General features: G+C 32.0%; 1 protein-coding gene across 1 annotated transcript in view; it reads left to right on the plus strand.

Moving 5' to 3' along the window:
• LOC111001265 (metabotropic glutamate receptor 2) overlaps positions 1–20,753 on the plus strand; it is a 58,305-nt gene that overhangs the window by 27,481 nt on the left and 10,071 nt on the right. The window contains exons 8-13 of the mRNA XM_045628048.1: positions 12,116–12,222; positions 12,986–13,135; positions 14,844–14,977; positions 15,269–15,435; positions 18,043–18,201; positions 19,239–19,401. Coding sequence (XP_045484004.1) covers positions 12,116–12,222; positions 12,986–13,135; positions 14,844–14,977; positions 15,269–15,435; positions 18,043–18,201; positions 19,239–19,401 — 880 coding nt within the window. The remainder of the gene's footprint in view (positions 1–12,115; positions 12,223–12,985; positions 13,136–14,843; positions 14,978–15,268; positions 15,436–18,042; positions 18,202–19,238; positions 19,402–20,753) is intronic.

Genomic DNA, 20,753 nt, shown 5'->3' on the forward strand with positions numbered 1-20,753 from the left:
TAGTTTTAATACATATAAAATAAGGTTAAATGTTTTCATTTATAACTCCTAAGTAATTGCGATAGCGTTGGAATATTTGTCTCACTTCTCTTAGATTATTCCCCGTTGGAAACACACAAGGAAACTAAGTTACAGTAAGCCTGACGTGACCCTTTTCCTCTTGTCAGCACTAATAGCTTTTAGCTTCACCTAGAATTACCTGACTCGTGTATTAAGACGATGAATGCTATGTAAGTTTTTATACAACATATCATATTCGTGTAATTAATCTTATTTAAATGTAACTATACTATGAAAGAAAGAAAGAAAGAAAGAAATAACTTTATTAGACACAAAATACAATAATTGTTTCTATAAAGTAGAGTGCTCTGGCCCCCACACTAGGATTCCCTGTGTTGTGGGCAGCCAGTCTCTTCCTTTTACATCTAAACGTTACTTAATTAATAAATTTAACTTAACAAATTTATACCTATTCTATTTTTTTACGATAAGAATGTTTTCTGTGTTAGTATATGACAGCTTAATAAGATATTTTTTGAGTTTTTTAGTGAAAGTATGAAGTGTGATTTTTGAAAAGTTAGTAATAATTTTATTTTTAAATAAGGTGGTTAAAGATGAATGGACCTCGGAAGGAGAAAAAGCGTTGATCGAAGAAAGTGCGTTTTTTAGGATGCTTATATAAAGGTTTGCGTTTGGTTAGATTTGGTGTAGGGGGTGTTTGTTTCCAAAAAAGCCTGCATATTGCCATTAAATAAAGTTGTCTTACAGTTAGGAGCCCTGCTTCGCTGTACAATTTTGAAGTTGGGTAGCGGAAAGGTTTTCTGAAGGATATTTTACGAATGGCACGTTGGGTGCGCTCAATTTTCAGCATCGAGGACAATGCCGCTCCACCCCATACCGATATGCAGTAAGATAATATCGACTGGCATAATGCAGTATACACTATCTTGGTTGTATGTGGGTCAGAAGGTTTTCTAAGGCGTTTGAAAACATTTATAAGTTTGCGAACTCGTGAACATAGATAGTTTATTTGAGGGCTCCAACAAAGCCTTGAATCTATAATTAATCCCAGGTATTTGGTTGTTTTCGTGGGCTCCAGGAGAGGACAGTTACATTTGTTGCAAGGGTTCAGACATGAGTGTAATTTAATAGGGGGGATAGGGTTTGGTTTGCTGGTTTTCATATATGTTATATGTACTATATAACATATTTGTGTTATACATAAATTTTTGACTTCCGAATAAAAGTTGAGGGAGTCCACTCAGCGGGGGGCAGATACGTTTTTTAAATCCATAATAAGGACCTGTTTGAGTATGCTAAAAGATTATAGAGACTTAAAAAAAACAACAGCCACAGAAATATGTTGAAAAAAATCAGCGCTAATCCTACAGTACTTAAACACCAACCTACCGAAGCTCAAACTTATGCCGATGTTTGCCAATCGTAAATAATTGTGACGTTTATTTACTTAACACTTTACTGCACTTCAAACCAGTACAATAATCACGCTTTATACGCGATAAGTATTTAGTAGTAGTATTTTCAGCTATAATCTCTCTATACCGTTATCTTCGTGTAACAACAGATGTGTGCTTTGGCATTTCAAAGATGAAAATAAAACGTCTTATGGTTTCGATTTAATAACACATAACAAGTACTTGCAAAAGTCGCGAAGAGTTGTAAGTCGTTGAAATCGGCTTACCTCAATACAAGTTTGTTTTGTTTCAGTTATAATGAAACTGATATTGGTACTTGAATAGAAATAATGGTCTCCTATGAGAGAACTTCAAGAGGGGATTTTAGTTAAATTTTATAAAATAATATTATTTTAGGAAACCACTGTTTATTGAAGAATATTTTTAAGTTAAAACACAGATATGAAATAAAGAAAGCGTATTTTTACTTATGCCCGTAACTTCCACTGTAGTTTTTTTGTAATCTTTTTTACAAATAATTTACATAATTTAAAGATTAAAAATGATTCCAACTGTAAGATTTTTAAAAGAGTTTAATTGGAATATAAACAGTTACTAGACTTTCTTATATATTTATTTAACAGTAAACAAACATATACAGCACGTTCATAGAAATAGAAAGAAAATAAATATTGTATTAAGTTAGCAGTATTGGTAGTATTCTATAACGGTTTCACAGAAAACTAATAATTAAATACAAACATATCAGCAGATGGGCAAGTTGAATGTACAATATTTATAAATGTAAAAATAACAACGTAAAAAAATAAAATGTTAATTCTGCTTGATGTAAATTTAATTTATATAAAAAAATACATGAATGTTTGATCCTTAAAAAAACTTCGTATGAACAGAATCGTCGCAATCTATAAATATGAAATCTATTATCCCCAAGAAAACACTTGATGCAATGTTGTGTGTGTGTCTATGCATAAAAAGAAAAAGATATCCATAAAAAGATAAATGTATGCATAAAATGATAAATATATATGCATAAAAAGGTAAAAAATATGCATAAAAAGATACAGATATGCAAGGTTCTGAATAGTGTTCCGGAGCTGCGAGAGTGAGAGTGTGAGAATATTTGGCAGATTTGATCATAGAATCTTAAAGAAGAAAATTATTTGCGTTATTGCATCCTCAGTTGAGGCTTAATATGTCAGAAGCACAAAGGTATGTTTGGATATTATGTTAGAACTTTATAGTAGGGAAGCCAACAATTCTTAATGATAATTTACTCGTGCGTCATAGACCTATTGAGTTGCAACGCATAGATAATAATAAAAAAAATGTTATATAATTTAAAGTAAACATGATTTTCATAGGCAATGTTTATTTAATTCAACTTGTAACAAAGCACTTTTACCATGCCTTGTAGTGAATTCTATTTACTTTCAAATTATATATGAGAAAAGTCAAAGATACCTAACCTCATAATGAGCTATCGAACATCTTGAATACCTTCTTAAGTTTTTTTTTTATAGAACAGGGGGCAAACGGGCAGGAGGCTCACCTGATGTTAAGTGATACCGCCGCCCATGGACACTCTCAATGTCAGAGAGCTCGCGAGTGCGTAATAAGTAATATATATTATCTAACAATATTCGTAATTAAGAAAAATTTAACTGTCTCTAAATATTTTCTTACCAAATTATAGCCGCAAGAAATGCTCGGATATCTCAAAAACTACTGCAGCGATTTTGAAGAATCTAGGACTGAGTCTGCAACACAACTCTCTATATGAATTTTAGTTTCCAAAATTGTGGACAAACATGGAAACAATAAATTATGTAATTTAGATAAGGTGCTTAAACAGATACCAAAATATTATCATATACATATTGTAGGTCGAACCGATCACGTTTTTTGTATGATTCGATATAATTCAATACTTATACGACTATTTCAAAGAAGTAGGTACTCTAACCTAAGGAAAATCTCTAATAACTACTGGTAGTCTTATTTATTGTTGTAAATGTTGTATGGGAGAAAAATAAATATAATTATAAGTGAAGTGATCTGAATAGTACGTTGTGATATTAATATATTTATTACGTTTATTCTGTTCTCGTTAGTCAAAAAATATTTTGTAAAGGAAATAAATGTTAATAACATGCAGATTACTTAGTTATTATTCTCATGTACATGGTATCGAGAATATATCGTGCTATTCAATGCATATTATTTACTAAGCTTCTCGTTACCCAGCTTATAATTTACATTTACTTAACAAGATTATCTCTATTAGTTATTCATCAATCTAGTACACACTCCAAATCAAATTTGTCCTATATACGAAAAATCTTGTTATCTATTAAGCTTACTTTAGGCATTCATTAAGATGATTGAGCACATCATGTAAATACATTTAATTAGTTGTTAAATATAAAATAAACATGATTATATTTATACGTTAGATACCTAATAGTTAATAGAGTAATTGCGTTTCTGTAGGCAGTTTTTGCCGCGTACCACCACTATGTGGAACCAGCCCACTAAAGTATTTCCTAACGAATAAAGAATTGTATTAAGATTTAAAGTAAAAATATTTACTCTGCTCTACATTATTTCCAAGATCTTCTCCCTATCTCATTAGTACTTTAAATAGAAGTATAATTAGTCATTTCAATGTAAAGGCTGTTTCTGCAATCTAAAATGATTTAATATTTGTTCTCTGAGAATAATTTTATAAAATATTTATTATTCACAACTGTACTCTCGAATCAGTCTGTTTTATTACTAACTTTATTTAGGAATATAGTGGTCAGACTAACTACATCTGTCACATTACACACGTCATAATTTCTTGGAACTTAAATTAAATTAATTTTTTTATTGTTTCTCAAATTTTTACATCAATATATGAGTATGAGACAACCCCCGTAAGTAGTTAAGAGACACTTGTCTTGGGGTTGACTCGCTACTTCCCTTATCTAATTCTAAAAAGCATAGCTATAAACTTAATCTATGCATGCGTGTTTGTGTGTGTATGTGTGCATGTGTGTGTGAGCGAGTGTGTGCACGCTGTCAAGTATACAATTAGGAACTTAGACATATTGTTTCTAAGAAAAATGAGAGCTTATCCAAGTGTTAGGAAGCTTCTGGTTTCTTTCTTCAAGGAAAGTTCCTGTGGTTCGGAAAGAAACCACAGGACTTTATTGTGAGATAGACGTCCCGATACCGGATTGAATGCCTTGGCTAACTCTGAAGACCCATCTTAAGGGCGTGTGAATGTCTTAGGTATTTAAATGTGTAGTGTGTCACTATACTTTACAAAGCAGTGTAGTTCCCGCATCAATCTGATGCCAGCTTAATCACGAAGACTATAAAGCTACTGTATGTATATATGAAGCTGTTCGCCCACTAAAATAGTATATTTACGCACTATTCAGTTAACATGTGAGGTTCACTTATCTAAAATACATAATCAAGACTTATATTGACTACCACAGAGCAAGCATTCAATTCAGGCACTGATCCCGTCAGTTGAGATTGAAAGGACCGCTCAACCTCATTTTCTACGCATTTCTACAGTGAATGCCTCATTCAGATTAGTATAGTTCGCTTAATCTTTAAATGATAGTATACATTTAATTCGCTGATTCTAAACTATGTTAAATGAATAAGTTGCTTAGATTTGCATTTTTTGTGAATATATTTATTATTAATCTATGATGTATTTATTAGTTTACACGTTTCGTTTGACGTCAGAAATTTAATAAAGTAATGGTAACAAAGATTGGTATCCTTGAAGGTGATACAGAATTTTGGTAAATGTTAAAGAAATTTTGTTTCTATCATCACATTTATATGTAATGTATATAAAGATGTAAAACTAATAGACACATTATCCCAAACCCGTGTGATCGGATGATCGGATATTTGACCGGTTAAGATAAACAAGGTTCTCTTATATGCAAAATCCATTGCATATAAATCTGTATTTTCAAGTGCCCGTAAAGATGGGTGGATTCAATTTTCCTATCGCTTACATTATTGAACATAAGCGATGGGATCACAAAGGCTTGCTATCCACAGAATAAACTCAAAAGGCAAACTGAAAACTAAACTTTTAAAAATTGAGGTAAATGTGAAATCGTATTTTAATATATACTTTCCTTGTGTTTACAAACTGATGTGAACTATGCAAACATATTTCACGATAACGCTATTGCTTTACCCCGTTAGAGTTTTGAAAATTCAGTAATATTAATCTGATTTTGTCCAGTAAGATTTAATTTGTTGACCAATGTTAGACATAGTATAACTTATGTAATATTCAATTACTAACCTTAAAATTTAATAATTAAAATATATTATTAATAGGAGTCCTTTTAGGCAAGGTTCCAAAGATACTGGCAGCGTTCCTCCTTTGAATAGTTAGACTAATTCTTTGTCCGAGGTAGCTGCCAGCTCTTCGTTTTCCTGTGATGTCGACTAACCTTTTTTTCCCTTTTCCCTAAAAAGCCTTATAGCGCTAGCACCCCACGGAACAAGGGTCTCGACACCTGATTTTATATGATGTTATTTAGTACTATCTTTGTGTAATTAACTATAGTTCCCTGATAAGGCGAAGGCAATAATTCCTATTCGCTTATTAATATTGCATTGCTGGCTTTTAAAAGCTACGATCGTGCTGGTCAATTAAGTCCGCAATTGGTTTTTCCTTACTACATCCAATATGCCATCTTTAACAATAACTAATATAACTAAGTACCTAAACCAAATGATTTATGCGCTATGTATGGAGGTAGAATTGCTGGGAATCACTCTTACGTTATATAAAAAATCAGAAATGTTGCGATCATATATTTATCTAATGTTATAAATTTAGGCAAATGCGCATACAGCTATATTGTCACGAAAAGCTTAAAGAGCTTACGCTTTGTTATAAAGCCGAGCATTAAATCAAAAGCTCGCTATTAGATAACCAACGCATTAATAGATAGATATATTACATAAGAAGATTAGACATTAAACATCTTTTGAGTTGCATTCAGAAGACGTTAAAAAATTTCCCGGCTTGGAGATAGCAATCAATAACGTATACATCTTGATTGTCGCGTTTAAACAAAAACTTGTTTTTCTGATCAATATTTGATATTTTTATAATAATAAAACATTTAAGATGTGTCATCAATTACTGGGGAATCGCGAGATAGCTTAGTAACGTCATGCGAGGCACGATGGTGTTCGGGCAACGCAAAAATTCTTGCTTGAATAATAGCATTATACATTCACCGCGTTTCAAACACGGAACCGCGGGACCTACTCTAACTTGAAATAATGTATAGTCTTATATAGATTAGGTTTGGTTCACCCTCAAATTGTTCATTAAATGTGAAGCTTATTTTTTGGCAAATGGGTTATTCAGGAAAGGCCTTAATAATGAGGACACAGAACTGTCAGATTAAGCATTGAGGTCACGACTCTGTTTAATGTGTTTACGGAATTCCTACGAATATTTCATATTTTAGAGCCAACTTTGCTTTGCCTCTGACAGTGAAGAACGTCATTAACCCTTAAAACCACATCAACTGTTATAGTACATAGTAAATTTATCTGCATATTATATTAGTTTATATTATATTAGTTTTGCCTAGGTTGACCCAGAATCGTAGTACAATTATAAGCTAATAGAAACCAACTATAATAAAACGCTTTCAATTAATATTACGTTTGCATGCCGATATTTATATGACTGAATGTGTGTCTTTTTTCTATTAATCAATCTCAATGTACCACTTTCTTTACAAGGACTTCAAATATGTGTGTTTGAACACCTGTCATTATTTCACCTCGAGTTGTTTGTTTGGATACAAGAAGGCTGAGGTAGATTGCGATGGTAAAAGATACTTCGAAGGCTAAAGCCGATAAAGGACTGTGCAGTCGTTGATGATGATGACAGAAGAGAATAATTTTTTTAGATATTGATGACGCGACGTTAACTTGCGCTGGTAATTTATTATGGAGTTACCCAAAGTGTGTTAAATCCCACCAGAATAGGAACCCAGACTGTGTTTTTTTATGTGAACCTAATAGTCATCATAGTGGCTACAGACTCAGAGATAATAATAAAAAACACGATAAACAAATGTCTCCCTCGTGTCACATTTAGAAACGGAAATGATTTGGTACACAATTCTCAACGTATATTTAGCTATCTGTCAGGCACCCCGTTTTCGCTCATTTAGCCCCACTTTGGCTTTCCATTTAAAAGGCATTCTATTGTTATAATTGAACAAAAACTTTCTACGACTAAAACCGTAGCCAAAAGCACAAAAGAATACTTTGATACATTCATCTACTTTTTGTGAGAATTATGTACAGTCAACTTTAGCTCTTTGAAAGTTAAATGAGCGAAATGAATTGTGTACTATTATCAGCAATATTGTACAACATTCATCTTGTAACATGTTTATTGATCGTGGAAGGGCGAGAACTGCCACGGACGTAATGCGATCATTTTGAAGAGGCCATAGACACGGTCGGTATGAAGACTTAACTATATAAATTAATGTTTTGAAGTCTACTAGGCATCTAGGAATTATCTATGGACTAGAATCTGAGCAGGAAGCAGCTCGAAGGTCCAGATGCACCAATGCTGTCTGTGTCTGTTCCCATTTAACACTTGCTCGTTCGATGAAGAAAAACATCGCGGAACACAATGATACCTTAGATCCAAAACGTCGACGTTATTAGAAAAACAAATGACAGACGAAAAGATACAGGCCTCTTAAGTGCCGATGGTTAAATAGACTAGCGTCTATAAAGTATTTAATTAATGTTTAACTAATTATTTCTTCATTTATTATGTATAATATATATTGTTGAGCAGTGTTGGCCTGGTGGCTTCAGCGTGCGGTCGTAGGTTTGATCCCCCGCAGTGCCCCAATACACTTTTTTTCCATGTGCGCATTTAACATTCGCTCGAACGGTGAGGGAACAACATTGTGAGGAAATCGGCTTTCCTTAGACCCAAAAAGTCGACGGCGTGCGTCAGGCACAAAAGGCTGATCAGATAAATTCCTATTAGATTAACCTTAAGATACCTAAAAAGATGTAGAGCCATTGATTTTTCTATTTTTAGTAATAGTTACTGTAGGATGTATAGTTAAAATTACTCGAATTTATATGAATAATGTTAAAGTTTACACAAATTTGCGTAATAAATTCTCTATATCAAATATTCTCTTAACTATTTTCTCTACGAAGCTTGTTAAGTTTGAAATACCTTCCTTTTAGATATTATTACTCTAAGGACGCGTGGTACTAATAAATATAACATTTCTAATCTATATCTCTATATCATTTAAAAATTTCTGAAGCTTCATCATCTTCATCATCTACATCTTTGTGGACATTCAAATATACCTTGGAAACATAAAATTCGCGTCACCTGGACTTTACGATGCTAAGTGAAAAAGTTGTTTACGACTGTTTCGACTGAAAGCAAAGAGTGTTTTTTTTATTTTCTATTCTATTTATGTTTAGTTGTTATACAGTCGTTACAGATGCGAATTCAAAAGTTAATTTCTTAAGTTCTATTCTTATTTCAATTTTATTTTATATTAAACTAGCTGCCCCCGTGAACTTCGTTTCTCCTTCGTTTCACAAAATAAATTTGATTTATACTTTAGCCTCAACAACACGTGATAATCATGATATTGAATTGTAGCTTATATGACACGTTTGTCGGTTTACCATAGCAGTGCCATCTATTGATTACTTACTCAATCAAGTCGAAAAGTATCAACATCTGTTAGAATCTTTTAGAGTTAACAGATAATTGTGACTGTCAATTAATTATAGACAAATAATTAGCAATAAAATAAAATTTCGACTATAATTAAAGATCTAAGCTATCCTATCTCTTAAGTTGGACCAGACTGCTCATGGTGTGCTAATGTAATTTAATTTAAAATCGGTTAAGCAGTTTAGGAGTCCATCGCGGACAAACATCGTGATAGGAGATTTATATATATTAAGATATATTTTAAATAAAAAAAAGGTTTTAAGAAATGTTTGCCTACACGAATAATATTAAGTAAATAATAATCATCTGTGCAAAACAAGTATGCCTTTATTATTGTCTATGAGTGCCGCTTCAACCCCTCTCTTTATCATTTTGATTGTGATGATAGTTACGTATTTATGCAAAATCAATAATATTGTAGTTTTATTTCTGCAGTATGCTTGCCCTCTTACATTTTAGTGATCACATGTCTAGTTATAAATTACGTAGATCTATAACATGACATCAAATAAACATGTTTAATTTAGTCCTGTTATAAAATATCGTGTTGCGCTCCGGTAAGTCCCAAAGGAAATGCGTCATGTTTGATTTTAAGCTGAGTTGAAATTTGTTCTGTGAACCAGAGTGATGTAATTAGCCTAAAATTTGGTAACAAATTTTATAAAACTGACTACTGTTTCTTAGCAATACAAATATTGTAAATCCTTTTTTAAAAAAGTAAGTGTGGAGTTTCTTGTACGTTCTTCTCCTCATGGTACCATTTGGAAGGGGCAACTATCTCTATATTTTATTTAACATTCAAAATGTGATTTTGGGTGGTCTAAATGGAATCAATGATGACTTTAATTGTGGAATTCATTCAGAAATGGGAAATAGTAAATATATTTGTTTTAAGAAAATAAACATATTGATCCGGAATCAGTTTAAACATTATTACCTACATATTATTCACTAATTATTATTAAAATAATATATAATGATAATCGTTCTTTAGATTTAACATTTTTGAATTTGCAGCGTTTTTCTTTGAAACCATCTAGATAAAGATGACCCGAGCAGGTGGTAGCTACAGATTAACCTCAATAATCCCGGAGGAACATTCTAGTACAAAAACCCTTTCGTAATTATCGCTTCAGGTTTAAGCTTTATTAATGATCTCATTTCATTTTCTTTAAAGTCAGCTTTGAGTGAGCCCGCTTTAAGTATTTAAAATCAAGTCGTTTTGATTCAATGAAGTGCTTTGGCAAAGTTAAAGAAATTTTACATCGGTTTAACAATAGTTTGAAGGTATTTGACGACACGGAGATATGAGAAAAAAATTATTGAAAACCAATGAAAGTGGTTAATAAAATAGGATTTTTTTTTAAACAGGCAAGAGGTTCACTTAATGTTAAGTGATACCGCCGCCTATGTGCACTCTCAATGCCAGAGGGCTCGCGAATGCGTTGCCGGTCTTTTAAGAATTGGTACGTTCTTTTCTTGAAGGACTAAGTCGAATTGGTTCTGAAATACTTCAGTGCGCATCTGGGTCCACAAAATTATTTGACTTTGGTGTGAAATGAATCAATGAATCTATATTTTCTGCGTATGAGAGTTAGACATTTCATTTTTACATCAATTACGTTCTTATCTGTTTAAAAAACTGCAATAAAAGCAATAGAAGAGTTCACGGTTGTTTGACAATAGTTTTCTTTTTGACTAATAAATAAAATGTTTGTATAGCGTAACGTTTCGTATTTAATATGAAAAATGTGCCCGGCCCAAAAGGTTTGTAATCTCTGACATGTCAATAGCTGTCAGATATCTACAGAATTAAAAATCAGAGTAGGCATAGTATATTAGACTGTCTTTCGGCTCGTGTAAAAAAAACGCACATATGCTTGTTAATTTCTTATATTTCATTTATTTATTTATTTATTTATTTTGTACTCATACAGCTAACATAAATTATATATAATAGCAAACAAATACACCGAGAATATAGCCACAGATGGAATACATGATACATTATAATAATATAATAACAAAAAGATTTATAAAAGGGAACAAACAAACAAAGTATTTAATACAATTAACTAACTGTGATTAAATTTAATTAATTAAGCCTAAATTGGTTTTAATTCATTACGATATATAATAGTACTATAAAAGCCCCGAAAATAAAATATTTTGAACGTAACTGTTAAACCGATGCGTATGTTGTAAAATTATTTTTAAAACAACGAATTATTTGAAGGGCGGATGTGATTTCAAAATTTTGTTGAAAATTGTTCACTGAAAGCAACTCTGTTTAATTCGTTATTCATGAGCGATAATTAAAGATGATTCATTACTCACTCAGCATTATAAGAGTTAGAAGCTTTTATGGAGCGTTGAGGCAGCTTCTTGAATATTTTCACACTATGAAGAGATTTCTTTGTTATTTATTCTTATTACTACAACTAAGTTTATTAAACCTCTTTTAGCGGAACCACTTTCGCCTAGTGCGCCTTAAGCTTGCGATATGCGTCCGTCTATCACGTCCGTGCACGAATAGATTAATGAACACATTCATTACAATGAAGGAATACATTGCAAGGAAAGCTGCATGTCATGGGGCGATATTTAGAAACTAAACTTAGATCTAAATCTAACTATACTTATTTAACATACGACATGTTTTATATGTGATATTTTCGAATAAGTACTTTGTGCTTAGTCTTTTTCCTAAAGCTACAAAATTCAACAGCGCGAGTGAAGAAGCTATTAATAAAAACACTATCAAGAAACAAGTACTTGAATCTGATTTGTTTTTGGTCATGAACTAATATGGAAAATAGCAGACAACTGAAATTATATTCTGACCTTTACCTCAAACGAAAATAATAATTAATTATTGTTACAGAGATATGCATGCAGCTGTGTGTGGTGGAAGACATGGTCTCTGCGACGCAATGCGGCCTGCCAGCGGAGCTGAATTACTGAGATACTTAAGAAAAGTTAACTTCACTGGTAAAAACTAAAAGGCTTTACATTTCGTTCACACAGGCTTTCTCAGTTTTATGAGCGTGACGATTCTCTAAATCCTCGGAGTTACGCCCCGAGAGTACAGCCAGACACTCTCTTCAACTACTCTGCATTCATTCGTTACATCGCAAATAACATTTTTAATATTTCGCTTATATTCAATTGTTGTACGCAAGTAGTACATTTAGAGTAAAACTAAAATCTTATTTATTTTATCTATTTATTGAGTGTACGACATCATACATAATTCTAAGTCTACTGATTATCTTACAAAATTACATCTAAAATGGATGTTTTAGCGACAAGAATGTTAAACATAAGTTTTCCAAAAAAAATTATCCTCTTTTATTTAGTTTTTAGAGCACCAGAAACCGTACAACTACTGTAAATCGACTAGCAACGAAAAGAAATGCAAAATTAAAAGCCTTTACAAACTCGCACACTGTGTTACAGTACTAAACTCCTATGTATACTTATAATAATATTAAACAGTAAAAAATAATACTCACAACAATATAAATAGTAGTAACATAAACATTATTAATTTCTAATATAAATATTTTCAGCAGTGCGAAGCCAAGACCGTATTTAATAATTATAAATTTTATCTTGACTTTTATTAAAATTTAATACTTCCTAAGTCTAAAATATACAAAAGATCGAAAGACTATTATCGTTTAATATATTATTTAGTATCATTAAAAGGGTTTTAAATATGTCTATTCATTTTTTTTTCTGGTATGTACAGGTTTGAGTGGTGATGAATTCCACTTTGATGCAAACGGCGATGGTCCAGCCCGCTACAACATCCTGCACTTCAAGCAGGTCACTCGAGGAGTCTACGACTGGGTAAAGGTGGGACAGTACCTCGATGGTGAACTACAACTGCATATTAATGGTAAACATATTGTTATAAACTATCAAATCAACTATTAATTCAATCAAAATTCAAAATTTCTCGCTAAAAGCGGCAAAATACAGCAAAAAATAGATAGGCTATAAATTGAGATAGTTCCTATTACAGCTATTATTAAATTCTTTTATAACCCAACGGCCATTCTACGCTCAATCTTCGGCTATACACCAACGGGTTTTTTATGTGCGCGAATTAATTGCTCGTACCACCATTTGCTGGTTTCGTATTGTGTATTTCAAAAATATTCGTCCCAAAAATATCTACTTATTTGCCAAAGCAAACAAAAGACAACACTATACGTAACATATTTTCTATACGTGAAATCTTTTGTGTACGTATTCAAAAGGGTATACGTATTAATGCAAATATTGTCAAATTATTCTGAAAAAGTATGTCTGTTACGTTTATAATTTTATTCAAGATAAATACATAATAACTATCAAAGTCAAAAGATGAAAAAAAAAACATTTTTATATATTTTATGAATACCTAATATTTCAACTGCAAATAAATTATAAAATGTATATATATGTATTAAGAAAAGTACAGGGTCGTGTGAACTGTGTGAATTAAATTCACTTCCCATGATGAGCATTAACGATCACAACGTTATATATATATATAACTAAGTTATAAGTCGACGATCGATGCCACCTGAAAGAGCGTCCACGCTTTCCAGTCACGATTCATGTAACTCCCCAAATTGAGTTTCACTCAAATCCCTTTACAGAGGTTTTTAATTATTGATCGTACGCTTCTGGAATTTTGGTGTCCTCTTACGTGTTAGTTGAAAATTTTGACATTATTTGTATCCATTAAGGGATTACTCTTCCTATAAGAGCCTTAAAAAATATAGTGCTTATAGCAAGATTCTTACTTAACATACGTGTTATCAAAAAATAGTGTATCCACGTAATAAAAATAAATTATCTAATAATAGGCTAGAATACTCTAATAAGAGTATAGAATTTTTGCCTTTGACTGCTGGAATAACAAAAAAAAGTAAACAAATGGAATTTATTGGTAAGAATCAAATCGTAAGTTTAAATATGATTTCGAGGCTATTCAACTAGATACTACGGGCCCATTGAAAAGACTGAAAAAGTAAAACCATTTGAATTCGTGAATTAGTTTTAGTACACGTTAATCTTAAGTGCTAAACAGTAAGTGAACAAATAGAACACGAGAACAGTGTCTTTGTTGAGTTGTCCCTTTGATAGAGACACTTTCTTATGTTTAATATCTTAGTAAATTAGGTTAGACCTAAATTACTTATTTGTCTTAAGTTAGGCTACACAGTTAGTTAAACACATGTACTAAAAAGAAATATACAATGTTTTCAGAATAATTACAACCGTATATTAATTTGTAGATATATACATATATATATCCGAATATATGACCGAATTATCACTATTTTTTAACCTATATGATAAGAATGGTATATTTAAATTAAAATTTGTAACACATTGTTCCGGCTTGTGAATATTCTGCAAATACTCGCCTGGTGTGAATGAAATTTCCACACGTTGTTTGACTAAATTAAGCTTCCACATTTGTCTGCCAAATGCTATTATCTGACTATATTAATTTAGATATATCTGACGAAAGAATGTAACTTATTTGAAATGTTTTGTTGGATTTAAAAAATGTATATTCATAATCAATTTACGAGTTCATATATTTCCAGCGATTCAATTTAAATGGGGCGAACGGAAACCACCTGAGTCGGTATGCAGTGCGGAGTGTGAGTTGGGCCAAGCCAAGCAGTACGTGGAGGGAGAAAGCTGCTGCTGGCACTGCTTCAACTGCACTCAGTATGAGGTACCATATTATCTTTCTCGCACTGGCTAAATGATAAAAAATAAAATACGTTTATTTTGGAACATAAGATCATCATGGTATCACTAATTCCACGTCATTAAATTCGAGCCTGTTGGCATCCCTACTCATCGGCAAAGAAGAAAGAGGGTGTTGAAGAATGAATGCAAGATTGTATGATTAGAAAAGAAATATAATCATAGTCTTTCTAAAATTTTCTATGTGCAAAATATTTTACAATTACAATTGTATAAAAAATCGGAACATAGATTTATCAAGAATTTTTCTTCATAGATACGATCACCATTTGTGGAGACGGCCTGTATGGTCTGTCCTCGTGGGACCCTCCCAGACGTGACCAGGACGAACTGCAGGCCCATACCGGAAGTGTACCTACGACCAGACTCTGCGTGGGCCATTGGTGCGATGTCTTTTTCTTCGGTTGGGATTCTATTGACTGCGTAAGTACATAATTGCCAGTCCACATTACAGCTCAGAAATTCAAAGACGTTATTTTACATTTTTATTTCATTTTCAGGTCCCACTCATAATATTTTCTTTTAATGTGTGCCACTTCCTTAGACCATATATCATACATTTTTTACTTCCATCTTTAATAAATTGTGTTATGCACGGAGTGATTGAATAAGATTCATATACCAATGAAACTGCCTAGTTTGTAGTTCTAAATTCTGTCTTGTATTTTATTAAAGCAAGAAGAATAATTGGAGGATGTGAGCAATTTCTGCAGAAACCCTTTCATTAGTCGATATCAACTCCGGGGAAATAAATACAGATAATACAACTTTTTCTACAGCTGTCATACTTTTTGACTTTCAACATGTTTTGTCTTCAGTCACTGTGACCACGCATGCTGCAAAGCACGTGAAACGTCGGATAAATTTAAAGTTATGTTAAATAATTATAGGTTTACAATAATACATAGCTTCAATCCGGTAAAAAGTGTTTTCTTTAAAAGTATTAGAGTATTGTCTCTTACCTTGGCACGTAATTAATATAAAAAATAAATAATGAAAGAAAGAACAATTGTTAATTACTATTGTTTTATACACGAGAAAACCAGACGTCCCTTTTTACATTATTTTTTTTAAATAAAATAAAGTATGTTAATTAAAGTCCATAACTTATGGACTAAGTTTGTTTGTTATTTTATTTACGGCACAAAATGCGAGATAATTTTAATTCTATCTAGGTTTTATTTAAAAACACACGAAAATATTTTCGTTCAGTTTACCAAGCAAGTTCTCGAATGGCGTTGCCAATTTTCCCGAAACTTTTTATACCAAAAAATAACAGTTATCGTAGTATTCGCTTGATAAAAAAAATGTATCTCTCTACGCGCGAATAAAAATTTACAGGCTGTATTTCAATAGAATTTTAGCAAACCAGTGTTATTATAATTTTATTTAGACCTTCAGTGTTATGATAATATTAATTATTTAAACAAATGTAATATCATCATATAAACTGAGAAGTTTGAGAATTTTTTGATAATTAAAATTTCTCATGTCAGTATTTTATACGATAGTGTTTATTTCATTATATGATAGCTCTTTTTAGAACTCTCGTACAAATAGCTGTATGAGCCGGTTTTTTATTTAAAGTCGTCCATGAATGTTCAAACGTATGGTTTATAAATAAATATAAAAAAAGTCTTAATTCACGGGGCGTTGCTATCATAATCGCTATTTATTCCTATTTCTTAATACTGCACAGCGTTAATATTTTTTTTTATAAGTCTTTATCTTGCAATCAGTCAGCTAGACTATGAGCAGATGTGTTGAGAGCCTTTAGGCAGACAGCGTAAATATAACACAAAATTATATAAACTTTACCAGTCTTAAAACGGAACAGATATATATAGTTTCCCTATCATTCATAGCGCTGATTACCTTGGGATCACGTGGTACAAAAACTCATCGTCATATTGGATATTACAGAGTACAGGTGCTGATTTAATATAGATTATTGCGTAGGTCGGGAGCAGCGTGAAATAATAATTTGTCGAGTTTGACGTTAACAATCAACTACCAGATTAAGTTCTTCGTAATTAGAAATCCGTCTCAAGTAATTAAAATTTATGATTAATTTATAAAGGAGAGTAAATATTATTTTGTAATCTTTAGAAAACGGTCTTTGAATTTTGAAATCTCTCTAAGTTCATTTATAAATGAGTGATCTAAAATTGAATTGGCAACGGTATTTAAATCTACTACATTTATTTTCAGTTATGCACGGCATGGTGCTACTACTTTTAATTATGCAAGTTAAAGATAATTATTTATTTATTACCAACCATCTTAACAGTTATTACCACCAATGCGATGGTTATGTATTTTTTTTATTACATTTTTTTAACAAAACATTAGGAAAGTAAAAGTCGACTTAGCGTCCACTACAAAAGAGCGTACCAACTAAACAAAACGAGTTCTCGAGTCATTGAGATTGCCCGCATCGCCAAGCCCGTTTTTGCACCTGTTCTATGAAGAAAATGTACATAGGCAACTTATGCCTCACCACTTTGTGGAACCAGCTGCCCACTGAAGTAGTTCCAATTCTTATAAGACAAGCCTTCAGGCAGTGCGAGTGTAAATGGGCGGCGATGTCATAGCATCAGATGAGCCAGTAGGCTCTACGGGCAATAGCCCGCCTGCCTCCTGTAACCTAAAAAAAATCTTTATATTGTAAAAATCGTACATTAACATTTTAATATATTTCGTAAAATGGATTTGGTTTATTATTTAGGTCTCTAAATTAATTTAATTGATAAAGCTTGATTCGATTCCAGTGAAATCAAACCCCTTTAAAATATTCTGCTTGTGATGAGAAAAATGCCTCTTAGTTTTCCAAAATTATCATCGACGCAGTTACAGAAGTGTACCTACCTGTGCTACCCACATACTTTAAGATTTCATTAAAAAAAACCAATAGTTGAAGGTACCTCTTATTATCCGCACCTAAACAAATTGAATGTCTCACACTTGTGTCAATTTGAAATGAAGCGTGACAAAAGACGTAAGGCAAAAACTCACTGGTTAATTTTGCAGGTTTGTTTGCGGCGTTTGGGTCCGGCATAGTTCAACTCCAGTTGTTCGTGCGAGTGGAAGAGAGCTATCATACGTCCTGCTCGCTGGTATCCTCATGTGCTACTTGGTCACCTTCGTTCTGGTCTTTCGACCTACGGATATACTTTGTTCCATACAACGGTATGTGATGATGTATAAGTATGATTTTTATGTATGTTTAAATCGTATATGACATCACTTGTGATCCCCAATTTAGCCTAATCCAATACGTTTTAACATACGGGAGTTGTACTTAGCGTTATGTCTTGACTGTAAATATCACCAAATATCACTAAGTTTATAAATGAGGCCATGAAAGCCGAGACAAATGTATCCACGAAATTTGTTGTTTAAGTATAAATTATGTGCCTTACATAACATGTTTTATATACATATTATAACGAATACATACATATATCCAACTATTTCACGTGATTCTATTGAACAATATAAAGAGCTCATTCGTACATTCGCTTCAATGACAACTGTGTTTCAATGAATAGAATCTATTCGGATGAGAATTATTAATAAAGACCTATTCATGTTCTGTGAAAATAGTTTGTGTTAGTTTTGCTAAGTAGGTCGATGGAACATTACTGGTAAAATAATATCGTAAAATAGTTTTTTTATTGCATAATAATAAATTATATACCAAAACATACTAAATTATCGTATTAATTACAGTACCACCTCAAACATTTTTTTCACACGAAACTACATAATATTTAGTTTTTATTGTCATGAGATCTTAGAAGTTTTAATTTGGAATAAGTATTCTGGGCTCATAATGTATTTAATTCTAAGCTTACAACTTTGGCAAGATAAGTATAACGCGTTGTATATTTACAATTACAAAGTTAGCGCAATTATGGTTCTTTTTATTTTGTCATCTGGATTAGCCGTTAACATCTTTAGTCTGTGCATTTGTTTTTTAAGTATTTAAATAAGGAAATTTATTATTGTGGTTTCCCGTGTTAACATTGCCAACAAAATAAAAACCAAAGGCAATTAAAGTAGTTGTAACAAGCTGATAATCGGATAAATATATGAGAAGTAGTTGATTTTCAGACTATATTATGTTTATGTTGTTTGGAATGCCAACTGACCGTTCCCAAAGCTGCGTGGCGATTAATCCGATTTCCTGTTATATATAAGTTGTAAATCGTTATCTATTTCAGATTTGGCACTGGTTTTTGCTTCACCGTAGTATATGCAGCACTTCTGACGAAGACCAACAGAATTTCCCGTATTTTTAACGCAAGTAAACACTCAGCGAAAAGACCTATCCTCATCTCTCCCAGTTCTCAACTTGCTATATGTACTGCTCTTGTATCTATACAGGTAAGTGAATATTATATAATACAAAGTATCTTATATTAAAACATCATAGTACTAGTATTATTTTATGCACTGACAATTGCTAATCAAATTTATCGCGCGAAATTTTATGTCACAACACAGATGACATAATGCCAAATAAAACTATTTTTGTATTATATTTAAAACCATTAAATCTACATCAATTCATCTCTTTAAGCGTGAAAGCAGTAAAACAAGATGTGGTTATAATGTTATTTTAAACTCGAGCGAAACCACTATGACTTCAGTCTGTTGACTAAACTTGGTTTCGCGCCAAAATCGAACATTGTGGCGTGTCTACGTTCACAGATTAATTTAACACAATCTGTGATTCCTTATATCTCTGTTTCTATAATTTCTGAATAGCTTGGCTAGTAATGTTCATTCCTCGCCAAATAGTATTTTAGTTGTAGTGATAAATCCACGTTAGAATTAATTAAATATTATTATTATTTTTATACATTTGCTGGCCGTAGACATTGAAACCGAGTTAAAAAAGAGATTTTTTTCTGGTTAGAGATTAAAGATCAGAGTTCCAATTATGTAAGGTGTTTAACAACTTTAATTATTTTTTTATTTATAATCATTAGCTTTTGGGAAAACACATATCCAGTAACCATTAAAATCAATAAAAAACGGAAATAGATTAAATAAAGCGTCTACCCTTACTTCTACCTTACGTACCCGTTGGTTCTCTAATCGATTTCTCATCAATCTTCGCTTAAAAATAATTAATCTTTCTTTGTTTAAAATACGGGTTCAGACTTACCTATAATTTGTTACAACCGCTTTAAAAGGGGTTTGAGACTTCTTTTTTTAACAATGAATGATTATTCTCCTAACCCTTTTTCGCATTTTGTTCAATTCGTTTTTAACGTGCTTTTCCGGGTTACGAACCGAATCTGAGTAAAGTGAGTCTCACGTTATTTTTACAATTAAAAAAATGTTTGTTTAATTGTATATTCGATTTACATTATCTATTTCATTAATATGAGATTGGTTTAAAAAAAACTTTTGTCCTGTATTATTTATACCAAAGATTCACTTTTATAAGTTAATCCAAATCTCTTTTGATGGCGTTAAAACGTAGTAAAAATTTAAATTATAACAAAAACTTTATTCATGACAAATTGTGAAAATAGTCATCAATCACTAGTCCCCCACTCTAGGGAGTCCCTCTACTGTGGGTAAGTAACAAATTATGAGCTTTGATGCTTAAAATTGTACTACTCCTTACAACGAACTACAACTAAACGAATATTGTAATAAATGGTTAACCATAAGATTAGTTTACGGCGCTATAAAGTAGGCTTTTAACGAGATAGACAAACTGC

The sequence above is a fragment of the Pieris rapae genome, chromosome 4, assembly GCF_905147795.1.
Source record: "Pieris rapae chromosome 4, ilPieRapa1.1, whole genome shotgun sequence".
NCBI lineage: Eukaryota > Metazoa > Arthropoda > Insecta > Lepidoptera > Pieridae > Pieris > Pieris rapae.